At 42.0% G+C, this 25,353-nt stretch overlaps 1 protein-coding gene across 2 annotated transcripts in view; it reads right to left on the reverse strand.

The window, feature by feature from the left end:
* The window catches only part of HACE1 (HECT domain and ankyrin repeat containing E3 ubiquitin protein ligase 1), a 205,960-nt gene that overhangs the window by 91,406 nt on the left and 89,201 nt on the right, over nt 1-25,353 (reverse strand). For both annotated transcript variants that reach the window (XM_082250000.1, XM_082249999.1), the window contains exons 13-18: nt 24,918-24,986; nt 17,326-17,413; nt 10,978-11,089; nt 10,803-10,900; nt 7,378-7,465; nt 1,139-1,288 (exon numbers count right to left, since the gene is read on the reverse strand). In XM_082250000.1, the coding sequence (XP_082106126.1) occupies nt 1,139-1,288; nt 7,378-7,465; nt 10,803-10,900; nt 10,978-11,089; nt 17,326-17,413; nt 24,918-24,986 (605 nt within the window). The remainder of the gene's footprint in view (nt 1-1,138; nt 1,289-7,377; nt 7,466-10,802; nt 10,901-10,977; nt 11,090-17,325; nt 17,414-24,917; nt 24,987-25,353) is intronic.

A 25,353-nucleotide genomic window follows, 5' to 3' on the forward strand; every position in this document is an offset into this window, starting at 1 on the left:
TACATTTATGTATATCCATCTGCTAAAGTCAAGTATTTGTAAACATTTCATGTATATAAACATCAACAATGTTTAATGAATTTACAATGTTAATTATGACTACTTACTATGGTTTAGCTCAATATATCCTTTTTTGTTGGTATTTTTAAATTGTCAAGAAGAATTCTGATATCATGCAATAAATTTGTAATCATGTATTCCTATTGAAAGTGACTAGCCTAATTTATAGTCCCGTGACCAATGTTTTCGTTTTTATATATATATTTATTTAGGGATGGAGGCTTATCATTCATGGTGCCACAGACCATAGTGATTTTCTTTCTAGAAGCTAATAGTGGTATCCTATGTGTCCATGCATGCATTTCTCAAGCTTCAGCATTTAGGAGCAGAAAAAAAAAATATGTTTCTTGCAGAGCTTTTCTTGGCAGTAAAAAAAGCTACTAAAATTCTCCCAACCGATTTCTTTTTTCGAGCGTTTCTTCTTTCTTCATGTACTGTAAAAACGCTAATAAATCTCTAATGCTCCTAAAAGCTTTTAAAAGCTACTAAAAGCCAGGACAAAAACGCTATTATCAGCGTTTTTCATCCAGCATATTTATATAGCATTTTTTGAGCTTATAAAAAAAGCTAGTGTGCATGGAGCCTTATATCATTTTAGAAAACAGTCTTTTTTAATTTTATTTCATGTGCTTTTATTTGCATATTTCTCTACATTCACAAAAAAAAGCAAAAGTGACAATGGTTGGAACAAACTAGAACACTGCCAAAGCTTGCCATGGTCACTTTTGTTGGACTGCTTGATTGACATGTGAAATAAAAAAAAAAAATAAATAAAAATAACGATTTTTATGCTTTGCCCTCACTGATTTCACTAGAATACATTTTTGTAACAGTGGGGTTGATTTACTAAAACTGGCTTCCATGCACAGCTAAACTAGATTTTGCACTTTCCAATCAGCTTCTAAACTTCAACTTGTTCACTTAAGCTTTGACAAAAAGAAAAAAACACTGCGGATTGGTTTCTATGCAGAGCTGCACCAGATTTTGCACTCGCCAGTTTTAGTATTTCAACCTCAATGATTATCTTAAATAACAAAAAGTAAAACAATCCATCTGTCCACATTCTTTATATTCATACCAAGGATGTGCTTGTAAAATGACCTGGTGAAGTAAATGTTGACCAGTTGCCTATGATAAAGTGCAAGCCCCAGTATTTCGCCAGCAAATCTGAAGTAGTTCAGGTGGTCTGGATTCACTGAGGAGTTACTATTTGGCTGGAACGTTGTTCCTGTTGAAAAAATGAAAAACAGTTTATATTATATATATATATAGTTTTAAACCAGAACATCAATATGCAAATTACATTAAAAGGTTCAGCAACCTATAGAAGTTTTGCCAAGATAAAAAACAGGATACACAAGTCTTGCTCAAAAGGTCCATTAAAAATTTCTGCAGGAAGAATCATCATCTAATCAGCCTAAAATAGTTAAAGAAATGTAATGTGCACCTTTAACCACTTCTCGCAAACCGATGTACCTGTACGCTGGCTTGAAGAAGTGGTTTTACATGGGTGATGCCGGCAGCTAAAAGGCATCACCTCGATGCCATTTAGTCTTTAGAGCCGGCGGTCGGCTTTCTGGAGATAACAACCGATGCGGCTCAGCAGCCACTTGGCCGTTATCCCAGCAAGCCAGAGGAGACCCCAGCAACCAGCCAGCACACCTGCCGGCTGGTTAGAATCCCGAACAAAGCCAAATTAGGCTTTGATCGGGTCTCCGATCATGTAACCCTGAAGCGACATCACAGCGTCACTTCCAGTTTACTCGACTGCCAGCGGCGACGATTTAAAAAAAGTGTCAGTATTCAAAAGTGCCAATTTCGGTGTTTTGAATACTTTGAAGTGCAGTGGAGGGGTCTGGGGTCTTTTAGACCCCAGATCCCTCCACAAAGAGTACCTGTCACTGCCTATTACTGTCACAAGGGATGTCGACAGTAAGCGATCAGATGTTTTTCGTTTTTTTTTTTTAAGTGTTAAAAATAAATTAGCAAAAATTTATTTATTTATTTTTTTAAAGCGCCCCCGTCGCCGTGAGCTCACCTACCAAAGAAACCGCATACGTAAGTTGCACCCGCGAATGTAAAATGGTGTTCAAAATCACACGTAAGGTATCACCACAACCGCCAGAGGGTGAGCAATAATTCCAGCAAAAGATCTCCTCTATAACTCTAAACTGGTAACTGCCAAAGTTCAGACTCCCTAAGCACATCTGTGCTGAGGATGCCTCCCCACCCAGACAGGCTGGCATCTGTGGTGACAATCATCTAGTACAGGGGGAGAAAGGATTTTCCTTGTCGAAGTGCTAGAGAATAAAGCCACCTCTAGAGACCGTGGATCCTTGTCCTGAAATGGAACAGCAGAGATCTTGTGTGGAATTGTGCAAACTTGCTGCCTCGAGGGTGGACACCATCAGGCCCAGCACCCGCATGCAAGCCCGGAGGGATGACCGTCTGCTAGACAACAGAAGCTGAATTGCCTCCTGCAATGTCTGGAGTTTTTCCAGAGAAAAACACGTTGGCCGAGGCCGAGTCCAGAGTCAGACCCGGATAGCCCAGTTTTTGGGAATAGAACCAAAGCGGACTCATAATGCAACCGAATCTCCAGTTGTCCATCAGAGCAGTCGGAGACTCTGCTCGCAAAAGAAGATCGTCCAGGTACCCCCAGTACCGCGATCACCCACTGACTCAAACAATGCCAGCACTGGGGCCAACACTTTTGTAAAGACCCAAGGAGCAGAGGCGAGACCAAAAGTCCACCCCTCAAATCGATAATGCTTCTCGTCCACAGCAAAATGGAGGAAGCGTTGGTGACCGGCACATATTAGAATGTGCAGGTAGGCATCCTTCATGTCGATAGAAGAGAGAAGAAATCCAACTGACATAGGTATGCCACTACCGTGTGAATGGACTCCATGTGGAAATTCTATACTCGCACAAGCAGTTTAGCGCCTTAACGTCCAGAATTGGACGTACCTTGCCTTCCTTCCTGGGAACTGTAATGAGGTTTGAGTAAAAAAAAAAAAAAAAACTGAAAACATTCCGAAATCGGAACCGGAACAATCACCCGTTGAAGGAACAAGTCTTGTAAGTAATCTGGGGACAAATGCAGGTTGAAAGGGAAGAACCTTTCTGGAAGATCAGCCTGAACTCAATCTCGTAGACTGACCGAATAACTTTGTGGACCCACGTGTCCTGTACCAGGCAGGTCCATGAATCTAGAAACCAGCAAAGACGTCCCCCACCCCAGATACGGGTAAGGGCGCCCCTTCATGCAGAGGCAGCATTGTTCGCAGGTCTGGAAGAGCCCGCTCGTGGCTTGCCAGACCAGGTCCTCTTGGAACCTCCGGTGGAGGCCCTGACTTTTGATCCCTTGTCTTGAGACCCTGAGGGCCAAAAAAAATGCTTATGAGCAACAGAGAATGACAAACGTCTATGGCAGGGCTCCTTGCCTTTGGTAGCCTGCGGAAGAAGAGTACTCTTCCTCTCGTGAGACCCTTAACGATGTCATCCAAGGAAGCTCTCAACAGGAAATCACCTACAAGGGGGAGATCAGATAAGACCTTCTTAGAAGTCTGGTCTGCAGACCAGTATTACAGCCAGATAATACGCAGAAGGAGAACTGCTGATGCAGACAGCCTAGAAATCAAAGGAGCCGCATCCAAAGAGGCATCACAGACAAACTGTAGCCCTCGGACCAACTGATCCACCAGCTCCGCAAGACAGGGGAAGCGGTTTTCCCTCCAGGTCCCGGCGTAAACGTTTAGCCCACTCAGTCAGACCTTGCTCAACCAGGGCAATAGTAAACAATAAATAAATGCCGAACCAGCCACAGCGAACATATGGTGGGCTAGAGCCTCCACCCCTTTATCAGCTGGATATTTAAAGGCCCGGGGACTCCTCAACCGGAATGAAGGTAGCTTTATTTAACCTGGAAAATTGAGGAGGCCACTACAGGTGGTACCGTCCACCTTTAACACAGTTAATCCTCATAAGGACACTGCAAGCAAAAAGCGCTTAGGAACCACTGCGTTTTTGGACAACCCCACTGTTTTGTGACAATGTTGTAAAAGTAAGCGGAAAAGGGGACACCCTTGCCACTTTGGAGGGCCTGTGGATGCCAAAAGGGACCGGCGCCTCCGACGCAGCATCAGCCGCAACCTCCTTTTTTAAAGTGTCACACACTGACACAAACAGTGCATCCACCAGCACCTTTTCATGGGCGGCTAGAGGAGCAGAGGAATCGTGCTCACTATCTGAGCACTCAGGGTGCGTGGCACAGACCCAGTAGGGTTGCTATATACGAAGCTAACCTGAAAAACATAACAATCAGAGGAGGGTGACAACTGCAATCCCACAAACGGGACGCCAACCAAGGACCCACGAATTTACCACTTACTGGACCCCGCAAAAAAAACAGGGGGGGGGGTCGCCCTCCGAGTCCATAATAGCCCATGGCGCGCACGCGCAGGCAGGGTATCCTGATGGTCCCGCAGCGCTAAAAGGGGCAGGTGCCCTACACAATATTAGTGCCAAGGTTGTCATTAAAAAATTAAGTGCCCCCACAGCGCCACCCCTTCCAAGAGAGGTGCCAAGCTGACCACATGGCCTAGCAGGTCGCAAGCCACAGCCTAAATTTTTGTGGAGCCCTGGCCCAGTCAAAAGTGCACGGATCCCAGCCTGGCAGATGCCCAAAGGAAGAGTGAGGGCTTCAGCTAAACGCACAGGGGCTGCCCCCCAATGGAGGCACCCGACTCAGCCGCATGGCCTACAAGGCCGCAGCCTAAATTTTTATGGGCGGCCAGCCGCTTGGACGCGAGCCACGGCGGAGCTGACCACCCAGGGGCAGCGGAGGGGAGGCGGATGCCCAAACGGGAGGCAGTGGCTTTAGCCACCCTAACAGGGGCCATTTCACAGTTTCCGACTAGTAGGTCACAAAGTCGCGGCCTAAATTTTTGGCTGGATCCGGCTGTGCGAGGCACATATCCATGGATGCTAAACTATCCGCTCCCCCAGCCCAACAAGGTCATATGCGTCCTTACGAGACGTTTAATTCGCAGGCCAGCCCCCATGTTGTGGCAAAATTAGCGCTGAGTTGAGGTCTGCTCACTGGCCAGACTGGGGGGGCCCTCTGGATCTACATTATCCAGTCCATCGCCCAGTCCAGCAATTGATTGTAGATTCTCACAGGAACAAAATAACAAAAGATAGGAAAAAAAATTCATTCAAAAAGAAAAAAAAATTGCCTTGACCAGAGATCCCAGCAAAGAACTAGGTCCTTACTCCTAACTAGGCAGAAAAAACTGAGTACCTATAGCTGAGGAGTGAATGTATACCACCTGGAACTGCCCATAGGCATAGTCAAGCTTTTTCCTGTCTAGTATCCTACTCCTGTAGGGGGGCATTTATAACCCAATGGTTAATAAGAATCAGGAGCTGTGTCCATCAATGAACGAAAGAGAATTACTGATTTTAACTTGTAAACGACGTGTGTCAGGAATAGGCTTGGTCCTTAAGTGGTTCATTTAGTAGTACAAACAGGAAAAGGGAAGCGTGGAGGTAGGTGAATACTGTTTAGGGTTTAAATTGGTGGAAATATTAGAACATCTTTGAAACGTTAGTTCTAAGATCTGCTCAAGTTTTCCCTAATCTACAATAGTGTCTGCAAGTTATTAGGATAGCATTAGGAAGTTAGGTTGTGGGAAAGTTAGGTGTAACAGATACAGCTACGAACATTGAAAAAGGTTAGGACACTGCACACAAACAGTAAAATAAAATGTGACATTTGCCGCCCTGGTAAAGCAGCAATTTCTTTTTCCAGCTGTCTCTCTGTAGCTTTCCTTCTCTGATTTATCTTCAGTTTCTCAGAACACCACTGAAAGTGTAATTTCCATCTCACTAAACTGCAATGCGAACATTGAAATACAACATTTATGGTACAGGAGATAAGTATACTTTGGAAAGCTGATATGTAACCTTATCACTTCATAAACCAAAACTAACTATATTCTTCACCATTCTTCTTTGCAGCAAACAGTTTTCTTCAGGACCACAAATGATCGTAAAACAAAATCCAAAAAAAAAAAAAATAAATATATAAAAAAAGGTAGTAAGCGTTTTGTCAGAAGACTGTATGATTCTTCTGCCACATTTCATCTACTAGCTATATTTTGCAGTGCACAGTAAACCCCTAGCATCTGTACTGATTGCCTGGATTATGTAACGCCAAGTGCGCTTGCATAGGAGTTACACCATCACTGGCTGTTCAATGGCTGAAGAAAGAAAACACTTGGCCTGGAAGAAGCTGCAGAGAAGAGAACATTGGAGTGGCAAAAGGAAGCGTGGACCTTTCGTAGCTGGAGAAGGGCCAGCATACTTTTGCACATTTTTGCAAGTGCTCTTGCAAAACCCATGGTGGCTCATTCCACGGTAAAGAAAACCTGTCCTCACTACAATTTTAGTAAACAAGCCCTCAAGCTGTATAGTAGATACTTCATTCACATCTGAATCTTTAAAGAGCTTGTAAACCCTTACATATACCCAGTGAAGGGACTATACCTAGGTGATACACAGAGATTAAACAAATCCTCCCACATAGATGTGTCTGAAAGCTCAGAAAAAAAGGGTCAGGGGGGAGTTGAAGTTACAAGGAGAGCTCAGAGCTGATTGGATGGAAGAGACACACCCCCTTTCACACAGCACACAGAGACAGAGCTAAAGGCTGTCAATCTGCTGGAGCTCCCTCCCCTGTCACCATTTTTCTCTTGGTGTCAGGAAAACTTGTCAAAAGTGATTCATGCCGAGAGCAGAGGAACTAGTCAGCGGGCGGAAATTAAACTTAGTGCTTTTAACGGAGACAAATACACACTATAGAGGGTTATGCTTTGTTCATATTTCATGTCTAAGGTTTACAACCACTTTTGTGGGTGGCGTTAAAAAATATTTTGTTCGATACAGTTCACAACCAAATACGCATTACATAGTGATGAGGTTTAAAATGACCTTTAGAATCCCCCTAAAGATTGTAAAAAACGAACAGTATCATACACGTTTCACAAAAGCCTTGGAATAGAATCAATGCATGCTGCATGCTAGCAAGCCCTGCCAACACAAGAGAACTAAACACATAAACATATAATTACATTAAAATATAGCAGACTAGGATGATTCAGAATTTCAGTAGATATCTAAATGTAATGTTCAGAACATTTTCTCCATTGTTCGAGGTGCAAAGGTGGACTAGAAAAAAGCATCGTATGCATGTGTATCTCCAGAGTGATTTTTACTTTTACTTTTTTTTTTTAATAGCTTTTGATTACCTACCATCTGCTGATTGTGTGAAAAGGGCATAATCAGGATTGATAATTTCAGAAGACAATATGTCAAACCATTCTCGCACAACTCCTTGTCCCTAGGATAAAAAATGTATAGAACAATTGTAAAATAATCACTAATAAAGGGGAAATTAATCAGATAGTGCATTTAGATTCTGCTGTGATTGCTGTCAAAATCCCAAACTCTTCAACGTAAAAGGCTACACGTAATTCAGTGAAAATGACATGTATGATTACTTATGATCCACTGATCACATTTGATTTGACCTTTTTTTATTTGGGTTATAGATTTCAATAAATTATGTATACACTACACCTAATTAAATAGTCTGTAAAATGACAGCCTGAATGAAATGCAAGGACCCACTTTTAAGTCAGGTTGCCATTTTACACATACCTTATCTAATATGCAAACTATAAAACTTTTACCAACAAAAGAAAAAGACTAGATTATTCATACTTGTTCTTCATTGTGAGTTAATTTCAGCTGATAAAATACATAAAATATAAATGCAATAAAATAATCATTTAAAAAGGGATTGAAAAAAATAAACAAAAAAAGAAAACAAAACAAACGCCTTCTGATTCATTGAAATCAGAAAAATACTATAGGACATACCAACAAGCAAAAGCCCTGTAAAACGTATGGCTTTCTTTGGGCCTGATTCCCACTTTGTGCAAAAAGGTAATGAAAAATCAGGCTTTTTCAATTATTTATTCAAGTAGCCAATTGGTCTTAATACACCAATTTGGCTTCTGTTATCAACACTTTCAGTAGTTAATCAGCAGTTTGGTTTTTAGTTTTGTTGCATCTATTCCAGGAAAGCATTTTGTCACAGTTCAGCAGTTTAGACTTATTAGCATTAATGTCAGCATTTAATAGTTTTATTTCAACATCTTGGTCTCTAAGCCCCCGTTCACACCGGAGTGACTTGGTATGCGATTTGACATGTGATTTGGGTTGCACAAATTGGTGCGATGCCGACTTTGCAGTGCAGCGTCGATTTGAAAAAATATTTCCTGCACTACTTTTGGCGATTTCGGGTGTCGACTTGCATTGACATCTGTGCATGAAGCTGTCTTCCAAGTCACACCTGAAGTCGCACTGACATGCGGCTTTAAAATTGTGCGATTTCAGATGAAGTTGCACAATTTTAAAGCCGCATGCAATGTGTACAAAGGCTTAGTGCGTTTTAGAACTTTTTAGTACTTGTTCTAGTAGTCAATTCTTTCTAATTTAGCCACCAAATTTTTCAGTCATTTTTTGCAAGTTTTCTTTTTGACGCAACTTAATTTATGCTTATATGTCAACTTGCTTTACTATGTATATCACTTGTATCTTTAAACATTCACAAATTTCATTGAGACGACTGAAGTTCATCGGACAAATTTGTTATGGGTTCTTCTATATTTTGTGGTGCCTACTAATATGCCTATTTTGATATAATTTTTCTTCATTATGTTGGTGTTGCCCCTGAACCATGCTGGATGTTTTTTGTTTTTTTTAATTTTAGTTGTTAAAAAAAAAAAAAAATAAAATACATAAATAAAAAAAGGATCTTGGACTCTTTTATCCAGTTTTTGAGGGAAGCCTTGCTGTGTGGGAGCTGCCTCACACAAGCTACTGGGCTTTGTTGAAGTTTTCAAAGTTTCATTCATCTGGCTACACTTGCAGGTGTAAAAGTTCCCAGCGCATCTTTGTTTGTTATCTATTGCTGTTTGTGCCCCTATCATGAAGATTCACTCTAACTTTCTGTCAGGGCAGGAATTATTGGGAACCTTTCCAATGGGGGAAAAAAAACACATTTTAGTAAAGTAAGAGTTCAAATTGCTGACAATGTTCTATTGCTGTTTGTACATTCCTGACCAGGTGACTATTGTAACTTATTGTATGAGTGTCACAGAGAGAGGAAGTGATGGAAAAATTACCAAATCCCTATTATATCAAACGCTAAAAAAAAAAATAATGGCCAGAATTGGGCTTTAAAATTAAATTAAACTACAAAAAACTGGATTTTTGTTAGAACTTACCGTAAAATCCGTTTCTCTGAAGTTCAATGACAGGCACAGCTCCACCCAGTCAGAGACTATAGGCGGAGCATAACCCTATAGTCTCTGACTGGATGGTGCTGCGTCTGTCGATGAACGATAGAGGAAAATGTTTTTGTTTGTAGTTCCAATTTTCCTCTCATCTCAACACTGATTGAGAAAATTAATCACTTACATAAGAAGTGCTCTTAAGGAAATGTAAAATATGTACAATTGCACTGTAGGAAGAAGCAGAGACATACAAACACTGCATGTTTAGCAATGCAAATCTGGCTGCCTCCCCATACAAAAATTATGAGAAATGATATTTATAATGCCCTTTTTTTTATAGATTTACTCAACATTGAAAAGTCTATCAAGCATATTTATGAAACAGTGAATGTAACAACCACCAGATATTTAGTGGTGGTGAATCATTCACTGCATATAAAAACACATTGATCAGGAAGAATTACCTTGAATGTTTAGTAAATTTCACTGTTTTAAAAATATGCAACCTTCTATGTTCCCTTTAAAATACACCACAGTTACACGCAAAACCTGCTAAAAACAAGCTGAGTGTCTGAAACAAGGCACTAATAGCTGACAGCATGTCCCCTGTCATCTTGAAACATTGCTTATTGTGTCCTAGAAGCTCACTAATTTCTAGGCTTTAGGATAACCCATGCATTAAATATGCCCAAAATGCCTTAAAGCTGCTATTCCTTAGTTCCAAATGAATGCTTTCTCTTCCATAAGGGTTTAGGGACTTTTGTTGAATGGAGCAGTGGAATTTCAGATCACAGACTGATTATGCAAGGCTTTAGATGGTGCTTACATCAGAATTTTAGTACAGTGTTAGAAAAGGTGCTACAATACTGGATATACCTGAAAGAGTGAAATAAAAAATTCACAGGGAATAAATCAAATAAAATGTATGGGATTTTTAAAATACTCGTTTCGTACAATTTGTGTTCCACCCAATACCTTAAAGCGGTAGTAAACTGCAGTTAAAAAAAAGAAAAAAAAAAAAAAAAAAAAAAAAACACAAAAACTACTTCCCCTCCCCCCACGCTTACGTCAATGTGTTAATATGCACCAAATTCCTCCAACGGCACGCTGTTATTGCTGACAGACAAGCCCGCAGCACAGTTCTCTCAATGGACCGCATGCCATTGAGAGCACAGTGTGCATGCGCCAGTGAGGTCACCAGCTACTACACATGTCTAGGAGATAATTACTGTACTCACAGGCAAGTCTCATTATAGGCTTACCTGTGGGTACAAGATAAAACGCAATGTTTACTACTGCGTTAACTGCATTATTCAATACATTTTTACATACACATCAACACGAACCATGAACGTATGACAAATTTGGACATACCATTCCTTCTTCTCCATGGAAACGCACAGCAATACCTTGCTTAAGTTTTTCACAGTTTGATTTAAACACCACTTCACAACTGCTCCTAAAAAGAGAATCTAAATATGTAAAAAATTAATTGCATTCTTGTTATAACAAAATCTCTGGATTAAACAAGTAGTTTTATGGTTCATACCTCTATGAACTAGCAATATGTCATTCTCATTTACAGGTCTATGAACCATATCAGAATCTGGTTGCCCAGCATGTAGATGTTCATAAAACCACTCGCAACGTTCTTTGAAAGGCTGTAATACAAAAAAGAAAAATAAGGATGTATTTAACTAAATTATAGATCCCAGGTTTACTGCCCTGCAATGAACTATTCAAATTATATTCTTCCGAGCAAAAGAAGATTGCATCTTGTGTATATTTTGAATATAAAATATACAAAAATATCATTATGAAAAAAATAATACAGCCCTCTATGTTTTGCATTTTGAAGTGATTCTAAAAGGTTTGAAAAAAAAAAAAAAAAACATGTTATACTTACCTGTTCTGTGCAGTGGTTTTGCACAAAATAGTGCTTATCCTCTTTGTCGTGGGTCCCCCACCGGCGCTCTTGACTGTTCTGTGCAGTGGTTTTGCACAGAGGAGACCTGATCCTCTTCTTCTCCGGTGCCCTGCCGGCACTTCTGGCTCCTCCCCCTTGACCAATGCCCCAAACAGCAAGCTGCTTGCTATGGGGGGCACTGGTGCATGCTCGCTTCTGAGTCCTGCTATATGCGTCCATAAGATACAGAGCCGTGGCTTGGCCCCACCCCCTGCTCTCTCCTCATTGGCTCACTGGCTGTGTCTCAGCCAATGAGGAGAGGGAGACATGGGGCAGCCAAGACTCCCGTGCACATCTTAGGATTCACAACCACTTTAAATGTGATCCAATTCAGGATGGCAGGTTTAAAGGAATTGCATTTATGCAGTGCTTATGGTGCCATGATGAAACCCAACAAATCATCCAGCAGTGATCAATGTCAGTTTGGGCAAGATGGCTGTCACCTTCATGGTAAATAGAGATGCTCCTGCACAAGTAATAAATGCATAAAACCAAAACACGCATGCCTATCATCAAAGAACAGTGTTGTGTTGTCAACCTGACTTGTAGGTGTACTTAATGCATAGAGGCTGTCCTGCACAAACTAAAGTGAATCACAGTATAGAATGGCAGTCTCTAATGATGTGCTTGTTTATCTATGCTCATCAGCCCAAAGCCTAAATTTTGAATAGCATATATGTTTGTATTATACAAACACATGTGCCATTCCCAGCTATGCAATCAAGAAGCTGAAGACCCAGCCACCCAGAAGAAGTTAAGGAGATGTCAGCGCTGCTGGGTGAAGGGGAGGAGGTCAGCATCTCTTAATACTTTATCTCCACTTTAAAGTTAGGAGCTGTTCTAAACATCAAGACTAGGTCTTCAGGTAACACTATGAAAAACATTTCAGTTTGTCCTTTTTCTATTTAAAGTAGCCGATTTACAAGTGTTACACTTGTGAAAATGTGTCAAGGCATAAAAAATTATCATAAAACTCACATGACCATCTCAAACTAACAAAGCTTGCTGGGCTGAGCCAAGTGGTGACCTCTTTCCCATTTGCTTGTATCATCTTTTGGTTTTGTGCATTTTAAAATTAAAAGTATCTAAAGTAAAAACTATGTTTTAGTTTAAATAGTGCATATAAAAAGGTTTTAACCCCACCAGATTTTTATGGATGCCCGTGTCCCCAATGGAGAGATTCACACTCTTATTTGTCCTAGTGACCACTGTCTCTTCATCAGAAAATGAAAACCCAAAAGGCTGAGATGTCACTGGAACAGAACAGAGGAGATATCTTCCAATGGAGACCCCCGTTCCAATGACCACATGTCTGAGAGAATTTCCCTATTAGTTTTAGCTTTTTTTAAAAAACAGGGACATTTCCAGTCACCACCATAAGCCAAGGAATGCCACGAAAAAACGTCAGCAAACATGCAGCCATTATATGTAAGGCCTGCTTTAATAAGCATGGAGCAAAATATAAACGGCAAAGCAAAAGAGGCACATCATCATTCTGATAAAGTCCTATTAATGAAAAAAAATACATTGGCCTCACATTTTGATGCCCCACCCACATCCAAAGCCCCTTTGCTCCTTTCAAGGATGCAAGTCCAGCCTGAGCCTATCTGTAACTGTACCAGAACTTCAGTCGGCATCCGAAGACCTTATTCAATAGTATAGTTGTAGACCACCTCACGCTGGACTCACAAACCCATATGTAGATCTGCTGCACAGCCAACACAGCAACTGACATCAACATGCATTGAACTGTCAGCGCTGCTTGTAGCTGTGTGACTGCCATGAGAAGCTGAAGTTCCTTATTTAATCCCCTATGTGCAGTTGAGACTAGATTTTCTCTGAGTCTGTAAGAAAGACTGTAGTGGCTGCTTATCAATCAGCAGTGTGCCTCTTATTGCGGACTGGCCTTGCTTATGTACATCTTACATTGTTTTGTATGGCTTACATTGGCTAGCTTACCTAACAAATGACAGCTTTCCACTTTTGCTGACTAACTAGGGATTTACCCTTTGTTCAATTGACCATTTACTGTATTAAAGTAGTCAGTTATCTGTATATACAGTGCCTTGAAAAATAATTCATACCCCTAGAAATTTTCACATTGTCATGTTACAACCAAAAACGTAAATGTATTTTACTGGGATTTTATGTGATAGACCAACACAAAAGTGACACACAATTGTGAAGTGGAAGAAATATAATAAATGGTTTAAAAATGTTTTACAAATAAATATCTAAAAAGTGTGGCATGCATTTGTATTCAGCCCTCTTTACTCTGTTACCTAAACTAAAATTTAGTAGAACCAATTGCCTTCAGAGGTCACCTAATTAGTAAATAGTGTAATTTAATCTAAGTATAAATACAGCTATTCTGTAAAACCCTCAGAGGTTTGTTAGAGAACCTTAGTGAACAAACAGCTTAATGAAGGCCAGGGAACACACCAGACAGGTAAGGGATAAAGATGTGGAGAAATTTAAAGCAGGGTTAGTTAATAAAAAAATATCCCAAGCTTTGAACATCCTACGGAGCATGGTTCAATCCATCAAAAATTTGAAAGAGTATGGCACAACTGCAAACCTACCAAGACATGGCAGTCCACATAAACTGACAGGCGGGGCAAGGAGAGCATTAATCAGAGAAGCAGCCAAGATGCCCATGGTACCTCTGGAGAAGCTGAAAAGATCCATAGCTCAGGTGGGAGAAACTGTCCACAGGACAACTATTCGCCATGCACTCTACAAATCTGACCTTTATGGAAGAGTGGCAAGAAGAAAGCCATTGTTAAAAGAAAGCCATAAGAAATGCTGTTTGCAGTTTGCGAGAAGCCATGTGGGGGACACAGCAAATATGTGGCAGAAGGTGTTCTTCTCAGATGAGACCAAAATTTAACTTTTTGGTTTAAAAGCAAAACGCTATGTGTGGCAGAAAACTAATACTGCACATCACCCTGAACACACCATCCCCACCGTGGAACATGGTGGTGGCAGCATCATGTGTTGGGGATGCTTTTCTTCAGCAGGGACAAGGAAGCTGGTCAGAGTTGATGGGAAGATGGATGGAGCGAAATACAGGGCATTCTTAGAAGAAAACCTGTTAGTCTGCAAAAGATTTGAGACTGGGGCGAAGGTTCACCTTCCAGCAAGACAACGACTAAACAAACAGCCAGAGCTACAATGGAATGGTTTAGATCAAAGCATAGTCATGTGTTAGAATAGCCCAGTCGAAGTCCAGACCTAAATCCAATTGGGAATCTGTATCAAGACTTGAAAATTGCTGTTCACAAATGCTCTCCATCTAAACTGACAGAGCTTAAGTTATTTTGCAAAAAAGAATGGCAAACATTTCACTCTCTAGATGTGCAAACCTGGTAGAGACATACCCAAAAAGACTTGCAGTGAAAGGTGGTTCTACAAAGTATTGACTATAGTTTATTGAAATCCCAATAAAAAACATTTACGTTTTTGGTAGTAACATGACAAAATGTAAAATTTCAAGAGGTAATTTCAAGAAACTGTATGTATATAACCGCTGTACGTGCGCAATACACATTAGAGCTGCTTTATGCTTGCAGTTGAGACGGAGTATTTGTATGGAACAATATTGTTCCGATTTTAAAAAAGGGGGGTGGGACATATGGGAGGTGTGAGAAAAAAAATCTGTGTGTACATTTTTGATACATCTTTCTAAATAAATAAAAAAAAAAAAAGAAGGAGTTTTGCAGAGATACTAGCTCTAATTGATGGCTTATCCCACATGTTTATCTTTAGTTGTTGCCAATCTCCAGTAAACCAACAAAAAAACTGTAGAAAGCCTGCCATTCCACTTTAGAAAATTTACTTGTGCCCGTAAGCATCCACTTTGTGATAATGTTGGACTAGATAGAATAGAAATTTAAAATTTTAGAACTGCAAGCTACTGAGCACAAGCAAGATAAAAAGCACAGCACAACAGCTGCTGCCTTAATCATGTTAATGTCAATTAATTATTGCTATAAAAAGGAAACTATAAGGCTCCGTTCACACTATGGTGTTCCAGATAGCACCACAAATTACGATCCCTGTTATTGTCAATGGCACTGAAATCGCAGAGCGGTTTAGCCACGGTTTTTGATTGACAAATCGAGGTAAAATCGCGCAAACAGAATCGAGGTACACCTGTTTTGGGCAACAGGTGTACCGCAATTCTGTTTGATCGATTTTACCAAGATTGGTCGGGCGAAAATCACGGATAATTTGCACCACAATTTCAGTGCCATTGAAAATGATGGGGATTGTAAGGGCGTCCCGTGATCTACAGCGATTCCGCCCATGATCCACAATGCCATAGTGTAAACGAAGCCTAATGGTTAAGTTTCCTCCCTATCAAAATGTCATTGCTGTCTGTCTCCACTGGGGAGATTCACCCCCTCTTTTTCATCTTAATGACGACTGTTTCAGCATCTGAAAGTGAAGGAAAATATAAAAAAGGTTGAGCTATCACTGGAACAGAACAGAGGGGAAATCTACCAATGAGGACACTTGTTGCAGTGACAACATTCTGGGAGAATTTCCTTTACATTTATTCGTTTTCAACAAGGACATTTCTCGTGTCCAACCGAGGGCAAGAAATTACAGAAGAAACTGGCAAAGTTTGCAGCTATTATTTGTAAGCCCTGCTTTGATAAGCAGAGAAAATCATCCACAATGTGCAAAAGAAGCCCATTTTTAATAAACTAACATTGTAGAAAGGCTGAATTCCATCTTAGGTTTTCTTTGTATTTTACTTGTGCCTGCAAGCATCCACTTCAGGAAAGCTTTGGACTGTATAGAATAGAATTGTTATTTCAGAACTGCAAGCTGCAGGGCACAAGCAAGATAAAAAGCACAAAACAGCTAATTGTTCTTTTAACCACGAAAGAGCAATTAAAAAGGAAACTATAAAAGTTTTTTGTTTTTTTTTTTAATCAAAGATTCACATATTCCTTTTCTATTTACGGTATATAAATATTTATTTTACAAATGACACAGTGTACACATAGTATTATGGGTTTTCTAAAGTGGTTAAGGCTCGGTTCACATATATGCGATGCGGGAAGGCTGCGAATTCGCAGCCTGTTCCCGCATCGCACACGCACCCCCGGCAGTTCCCACTGCCATATGCGATACGCTGGGGGTGTCAATGTAATCTTAACGACACCCCCAGTTTGATCGCATATCGCAGTGCGATCTTGCAGCTCGCACAGGATCGGATCGCACAAGTGTGAACCGCTGTGCGATCCGATCCTGATGCGGCTAGAAAAAAGGGTCCTGTGCGTGTTTGGTGCGGCTGCGGTGCGAATTTAGCCATACAAACTGTATGGCTAAACTCGCACCGCTCAGCCGATCGCATGTAATGTCGGAGCAGTGCGCTCCGACATTACATGCGAACCCCGCACACGCACAAGTGTGAACCGGGGCTCAAGGAGGGTATGCTTTTTGCAGTAAAGCAGATGAGGATATCCTGGCAAAATGTGAAAGTATGTCTAAACACTGCTTGAAAAGGCAATCATTTTAAATGTACTGTATTAGAAACAGCCAACTAACACTCACTGCAGTCCATATGAAGTATGCCCAAATATATTCAAAAAATAGGTGCACTTCACGGGACTTGGCAAAAGAGATAACATTCAAAAGCATGATTTATTTGGGCTGATGCTCCTCAAGAATTAACTAAATACACCAAACTTTTGAATCCAAATCCTGTTACCATGTCGGGCATCTATTTATGAAATATACCGGTATATTAGTTTTTTGTAATTTCCACTATTAATGGAATGATTAAACTTTAAGCAGGTTAACAAATTGTATTTTAATAAGAAGATTAGTATTCAAGTATCACCAATCTTTGGTAAATCAAACACTAGAATAAAAAAAATTACAAAATTAGAGTAAGTACAAATTAAATAAAATCACCTGGGCTTTTATTATGTGCATAAATCTCGACATCAGCTCTGGACACTCCAGAAGAAAATGAAAGTGATCAAATATGATTTTGGGATTTCTGAAAACATAAGAAAACATTCTATAGTGAATTAAATTTTTTAATCAAATTTTAATATTGGTACTTTTACTGTTAAAAATTACACATTTGCTGTCAAATAGGAGCCTGTCAGGAAAAAAACAGGATCTGCCACTGCTTACTTTGTTTTTACAAAACATGTTTTACAGCTGTTCCTATTCACCCTTCTGTACCATGAATCAATTACTTGGACTAATCGTGTGTGTTCGAAAAAAAAAAAAAAAAGTGTTTTTTTTTGGGTCAGCAATTCAATAATCAGTGAGGTAAATAAAGGAATACCAGTCCTGGATGATGCACCTTCAAAATGAGGTCCACAATGGCAGTTTCCATAATTATATCCTAACAAGTATTATTATATCACCCCAGTCTGGTATCGCTTTATGGAATCATGTAGGTCATCGCCACCCATTACTATAACAGGCTAACTTGAATATTGCTATGCTCTGTCTATTTGGATATGCAATGTGCTTAAACACTTAAAACCTACTTTAGTGTGACAGTGGAAAGTAAACAACAAAAAAGGGACTGTAGTAAAATTTGCTATAGGTTTGTCCTGGAAAACCTTTTAAACAGATATTAGCGTTTCCTTTTAGTCTCACATAATTACATTGGAGACTCCCAGTAATATGGGAAAAATTCTTTGTCGCATAAAGCAATTTTAGTGAAAAAGCAAACATGTTAAAAGAGATAAAAATACATGTGGTTTATTGGGCAACTCAAATCAAACAGGTAAACAAACAGTTATGCCTGTAATAAGATCTGAAAAATAAGCAGGTCTTACATGCTTTTTTTTTTTTATTTAGTCAGCAGTCTGAACGAAAGAAAAGAAAAACAGAATTCTCTGTTCACACAAATAAGGTCAATGAAAAAATAATTGGAACACAGATGAACTTCGCAGAGAGATCACCAGTATACTAAATACTGAGCTCATTAGGTAACTGTTGAGACTTCCAATATCCGGCATGAGTCTTCTAGGAGCGGTTGATCGCAAAAAATGATTCCAATTCAAGCAAAATTATAGCAGACAGGGTAAATGTAAGGGAGCAGGTGTGAGGGGGTTATAGCCTTAAAGGCCTTGTGCATACTAGACATTTTTATCACTACTGTTAAGGGTGTCTGGTATTTTTTTTACCTGCCTCTAAACATCTCTGCATGTTAGCACATTGTCCTCATTCAAATGGAAATCAGAGACTGAGACAACCTTGGGGAGGAACGACAGCCATTGTCGCAGGACCACCTTGTCCCTGTGAACCACCAGATAGGGAGAACAACAAGACAACTCCGACACCCTACGAGCAGAGGTGATCACCACCAAAAAGCCTTTTGTGAAAACGTAAGTAAAGGGAGCTCCCTTATGTTTTCAAAGGGTGGTTTTTGAAGAACCGACAGAACCAGGTTCAAATCCCACGGTGGCAGAAGAGAACGTACAGGCAGAGTAAAATGACGAACCCCTTGAAGGTAAATATACACCAATGAATGGGAAGCCAAAAGGTCTTTGAAAAAACACTGCAAAGGCAGACACTTGGTCTTTCATGGTGCTTAAAGCCAGTTTCTGATCAACACCCTGCAGTCCGGAGCCATCAGAATGACCAGAATCCCTTTGGCCTCAATCCTGTGTAGGAATCGCAGAAGAAGCTGGAGCGGAGGAAAGGTGTAAATCAGATGGTACCAGCTCCATGGAGCCACTAGAGCGTCCGTGGCGTCTGCCAGTGGATCTCGCGACCTGGCCACGAACCTCGGCATCTTTCTGTTGAGCTGAGGCACCAACAGATCCACCTCAAGGGTGCCCCACTGCAGACAAATCTGATGAAACACATCCACATCCATGATGAAACACATTCCCCATGGTCCAATGCCTGATGACTGAGGTAATCTGTCTACCAATTTTTCACAGCATAAATATGCACGACGGAGAGGGCCAGAATGAACCGTTCTGCCCACCGGAGAATGCCTCCAGGGCCGCTAACACACTTTGTACAGCCCTGGTAATTCACATGAGCCATGGCCGTGGCGTTGTAGGACTGAATCCGCACCGGGAGCCTCAGCAGCTGCTCCGTCCAATGACCGAGGCATACCCTGATTGCTCGAAGTTCCAAGACATTGATGGGCACTCTGGACTCTAACAGCCCTGGGCCAAGTTCAGCCCCAGGACCCTTCCCACCCGGACAGACTGGCATTGTCCAGTACAAAGGGAGAAAGGCCTTGCCCTGTAGCAAGATCATGGAGCGCAGCCACCAGACCAGAGAACTCTGTCGCCCGATGCAGAAAAATTATATTGTCCAGTGACTTGGGACACTTGTCCCATTTCAACAGAATCTTTTTGAAGGAGTCTCATGTAGAACTGTGCAAACAGAACATCAAGTGCAACACTCGCATGCACGCCCGAAGGGATGACCACTTGTGGACTAGCAACAGTTGAATCGCAGAGTGCAACTTCTGCAACTTTTTCAGAGGAAGGAACACTCCGGCGAGAGCTGAATTCAGAGTCAGACCCAGATAATCCAACAACCTCCTGGTCGGAACCAGGGCAGACTTCCGAAAACTCAGAAGCCACCCGATCTCCCGTAAAATCTTGAGAGTAATTTCCACATTGGCCATCAGAGCCGACAGAGACTCTGCTTGCAAGATGAGGTCGTCCAGGTACCCCAGCACAGCAATCCCCCACTGACGCAGCATCCCTAAGACTGGGACCAACACTTTCATGCAGAACCGAGAAGCTGAGGCTAGTCCAAAAGCCAACGCCACAAACTGATAGTGCTCCTGTCTAACAGCCAAGCGGAAGAAACGCTGATGCCGGGTGCAAATTGGAATTTGCAGATAGGCATCTTTAATGTTCAAAGAAGTCAGGGAACCCCCTTGATGCAGGGACGCCACCACTGTCCAAAAAGGACTCCATCCTGAATTTTTGCACCTGCACAAAACGGTTCAGGGCCTTAAGGCCCAGAGTCGGGCAAACTTGCCCTCCTTCCTGGGAACCATGAAAGGGTAAAACCCCTAAAAACGTTCTGACATGTCCTTCATGCCGAAGGGGCCTTGTTAGCAGGTCTGGAGAAGCCTGCTCTCTGATTGCCAGACCAAAGCTGCTAAAAAACCTCCCAAAGAAGCTTTGAGGGGGCTTGGAACCTTTTTCTGAAGTCCCTGAGGAACAGAAAAATTTCTTGTGGACAGAAAAGGAAGTCCCACGCCACCAGCGAGGCACCTTCCCTCCCCAGACTGTGGAAGGAAGAGTTAAACTTCAAATTATGTCATCCAGGCTAGCCCCGAACAGGCGTTCGCCCTGAAAAAGGCAATTTAGTCAGGGCCTTCTTGGAGGTTTAAACTGCAGACCAACACTTCAGCCACAAAATACGCCCAAGCACCACTGCCGAGACATATAGCTTAGAGACTCACGGGAACAGCATCCAAAGATGTATCACAGACAATCTGCAGACCCTGGACCATTCAATCCGCAAGTTTGCCATAGGCTGGGGGAAATTGGCTGCCCCCTATGGCCAGACGCAAAAGTGACGCCCACACTGTCAGTGTCTGAAACATCAGAGCGGAGGCCAAAACAGGCCACAATATGGCACAAACCATAGTAAACATGTAAAGGCCTTAGAAATTCTGCCGCCCGTCAGCCATATTCCTAAAAGCCGAGGATTCTATCACCGGAAACATGGTTGCCTTAGTCAATCTGGAAATAGGGGAACCCACCGCTAGTGGGATCGCCCACTTCCTCAGGAGCATCTTCTCAAAGGGATGCCGGACAGCAAAGCGTCTTGGGACCATCAAGGGTGGTATTGGACGCACCCAGCACTTCTAGACACAATTATCAAAATAAGCTGGATAAGAGAACACCATAACCGCATGGGACAGCTTGTGGGTGACAAACGGAACAGATATGTCCGCAGCAACTTTAACTGCATCCTCCAACATAAATGGCTCCTGCACTGACGCAATTAGTGCATCTACCAGAGCTGTTTTGTGTGATGCAGCAGCCATGGAGGAATCATCCTCACTGTCTGACGGTCAGGGAAATGTGGACCCCGTAGGGTGGTTCCATCTGCAGCGACCGAACCAGATGCAGAATCTGATGAGACAGAGAAGACATGGGGGGGGCGCATTCACTAAGCCAGGAGACCCGCAGACAGGCTACCCCTAACAGTGCCACTAGGAAAGGCGAATGCCCACAGTACCATGGCAGCTTAACCTGCCTGGGACCCTGTTCTTCCCCAGAGCCGCCCTACCAGAAGGGGGCAGCCTTAAATTTTGGCCGCGTGAGCGCGATCCACAGGGAACCTGCGACCAGCCAGGGGAGCGGAGGGGAGACCGATGCCCCGGGGTACAATGGCGGCTTCAGCTGCCACAACTGGGACCACCCCATACAAGGTCCAGCTAGTAGGCCACAAAGATGTGGAATACATTTTTAGCCTGCCCTGACCGCGTGGTACTCAAACCAGCAGATACCCAACTAACTGCCCCCCAGCTGTCCCAAGGGGACCCAAAAAAGGCCACTCACCCCATAGCAGGCCCACTGATGGCGACGGGGGGACGGCGCATGCCCACAGGAACCAAGGCCAGGGGGCAACCACAGCCTGGGCACCAGCCAAATTACCACCAGAGAACCCCAGAGGGACCGACCACCCCAGGGAGTACACGCGCCCCACACCACATCCAGGGAAGGAGAGGAGGGGGCCCTTACTTACAAAACTAACACTCCCAAGACAGGAACCTCCTCGCCCCGAACACTGCGACTCAGGCTGAGACCAGGTCGTATGCGACCTTGTGAGACATTTAACTCGCGGGCCAGCCCTGTCCAGTGCGGCTATGCTATGCTGCGGAGCTATGGTCTGAAAGTGCTCACTGTCCAGACTGAGGGGACCATCGGTACTTCAAATTGTCCAGCCTGTCATTCAGCCCGGCAGTTGCTAGAAGATCTCCACAGGAAAAAAACAGGTAGAAATCCAAAAACAAACCTCAAAAAATAGACAATGCCAGGACCTGGGGCTCGGCAGGGAAACTAGGTCCTACTCCTGAACTAGGCAAACAAGAACAGAGTATCTCTAAGCAGAGAGGGGGATTGTGCAAGCTGAGGATGGCCCAGGGGACATAGCAAAGCTTTTGTATTGTCTGCCTATTCCTACTACTGCAGAGGGCAGCATAACCCTATGGTACAAAATATGGAGCTGTGTCTGTCAATCAACGAAAGAGAAAATAAAAATATCCAGCACTTACCATAGTAAGCTCAGAGACACTTCCAGGCGAGACCAAAGAGACCTGCCCCCCACCTAGCCAGCTAAGAGACCTGCCCCCACCTAGCCAGCTAAGAGACATGCCCCAATCTAGCTAGCTAAGAGACATGCCCCCATCTAGCCAGCTAAAAGACATGCCCCCATCTAGCCAGCTAAGAGACATGCCCCCATCTAGCCAGCTAAGAGACATGCCCCCATCTAGCCAGCTAAGAGACATGCCCCCATCTAGCCAGCTAAGAGACATGCCCCCATCTAGCCAGCTAAGAGACATGCCCCCATCTAGCCAGCTAAGAGACATACCCAATCAAGCTTAGAGACAGCCTAAATCAAGCTAAGAGACAGCCTAAATCAAGCTAAGAGACAGCCTAAATCAAGCTAAAGAGACAGTCACCGACCCACATCCAAGCAGCATTAAGAGACAAAGCCCCATCCGGCAACATTGTTCATGAATAATTTATCAACAAAGACTGCACAGCTTCTCTCCAGACTTGCCATCTTTAAAAGCATAGTGAGCAGTCAGGCTACACATGTCGCTCTTTCCACACAGCTACGGGTGTGACAGCAGCCAAATAGAGCATCCAATCTGCAGGGAGAGGCGGAGTGTGTATGATATCACTCTGCCCTCCACTGTCTGTAGCCAGCTGAAACCATATACTATCATCGGCTTTTGCGATCGCCCTGCTTCTGTTCCCTGGCTGACTGTCTGGCAGAGGTGCCGGAAAGGCACGTTATGCCAGAAAAAAAGCCCTGGTTTTCTTCAACTTGGGTTTTCCATACACATATCCTGCAAGGTTTACAAGCATAGGGGATCATTTTCAAAATTATTGTCAATTATAACATCCCTGCCAAAAATTCTCTATATAAATAAGGGATAGGTTCCTGTTATACAGCCAAACAGTCTATTTTATTTTAGGTGTAAAACCCCTCTACGATCTATCACAGAATAAACACCAAAAAGTTTGAAGGACATAGCTATGGGTAAGGTTTTCTGCAATGGTAATGCAATTTATATACGGTTATATGTAGAGGAATAGTTGTAGTATTAAGCTTTGTGGGTTCTAATCTATCTATCAACACACATACACATTGCAATGGATAACATCTCTTGTGATAGCATGGTCAGTGACAGATCTTTCCTCTGCCCTCCAAAGCAGTCAATAAAGCCGGATTGATTTGATTGCTTTACTAGCTAGAACTGATTAAATCCTTGTTACTTCTGGTTTCTTAGGTCACAGAAGAGATCAGAGAATGGAAGTTCCTCCCACTCTTTGCAGCATTTACGAGAAGACAGGTGGCAGTCAGCGGCAGGGACCTCCCTTCCGTCCTCTGTAAAAGTGATTGGGCTGCTCGGATCACTTTTACAACTAAGAGAATCCATGCCTGAAAAGTTTGGCTAGAGCAGTAACAATGTATGTGTGTATCTAGATCTTTCTCTCTATAATTTTATATATATATATATATATATATATATATATATATATATATATATATATATATATATATATATATAACATGGTTATACTATATCCTGCTATGGAAACATCTATGGTAATATGAAAAAAATCAAGCATAGACGGATGAGGTAATCATTTGAAAAATTATAGTCTAGAAAACTATAATATGCTCATGTTTAAACAACTGACTTATTAGGTAGTGTAAAATTGTTGGTCTCATTTATCATCTTAAACTTGTGCCGACATCCTTTCAAAAATGCCAGTTGCTGAAACGCAGTACTGAATGGCTTCAATCCATTTTCCATTAGCGACTTGGAATGTGTGGAGATCAGTAGTTCGGACATCACTGCTACTGCTCCTACTCATGATAGACAGGCAGCATTTTTAAAACGATGGCAAACTATGCATTTCTCCTTTACATTCATAGAAGTTGATACAGATGCAGCAGTTTCACTGGAACAGTTGTATGTCGAAATCTGCCAGGCAATCAGGAGCGGGTTCACAGACCCGAACGATGACAGTGTGTATTTGGGTCCATGCACCAACTCCAGCACATGTGGCAAATTTTCGCATGCGGCTATGTCCATGCATCTACTTCCATAGGCTGTCCTGTATGCACCTCAGCTGGATGCAGATGCAAAAAAAAATAAAATATAACACATGGCTCACGCATATCTGAATAAGATCTTTACGTAGCCTACATAAGGTTTCCAATAAGCAAGTAATACATATGCTTTAATAGGCAGCAATTTAAATTTCACTTACAACAAAATGTTACATTTGCAGAATGATTGAACTTACCTTGTAACAAAACATTTCAAAACTTCATCATGATTACACACAAATTCAATGAAACGAGGTGATGTCATTCTGAAAGTAGTTATAAAAAGTTTATTAGATTTAAAAACAATATGGTTAACTATGTATAGTAGACAAAAGAGGCTTACCAGGTACACAAATTAATTTAAAAAGGCATACTTAACACCACTATGCAAATGCCAGAAAAGATGAGTAAGTGCAACAACCAATAATTTTTCAGTGTAAAGAGCCAGGCCAGCAAATGGTAATTTCTCACTGTAAAAATTCCATTAACTGTGATGATTTAATTGACTTTCTGCTCTATTGAATAAACATGAAGGTGTGTAAAGTGGTCACCTTGTTCAGAGTGGCATCTGCAATATTCAGCCAGCTTAAGCTCAAATGCAGTATTTCACAAAAGTGAGTACACCTCACATTT

Source organism: Pelophylax lessonae, assembly GCF_965119305.1.
Source record: "Pelophylax lessonae genome assembly, chromosome: 3".
NCBI lineage: Eukaryota > Metazoa > Chordata > Amphibia > Anura > Ranidae > Pelophylax > Pelophylax lessonae.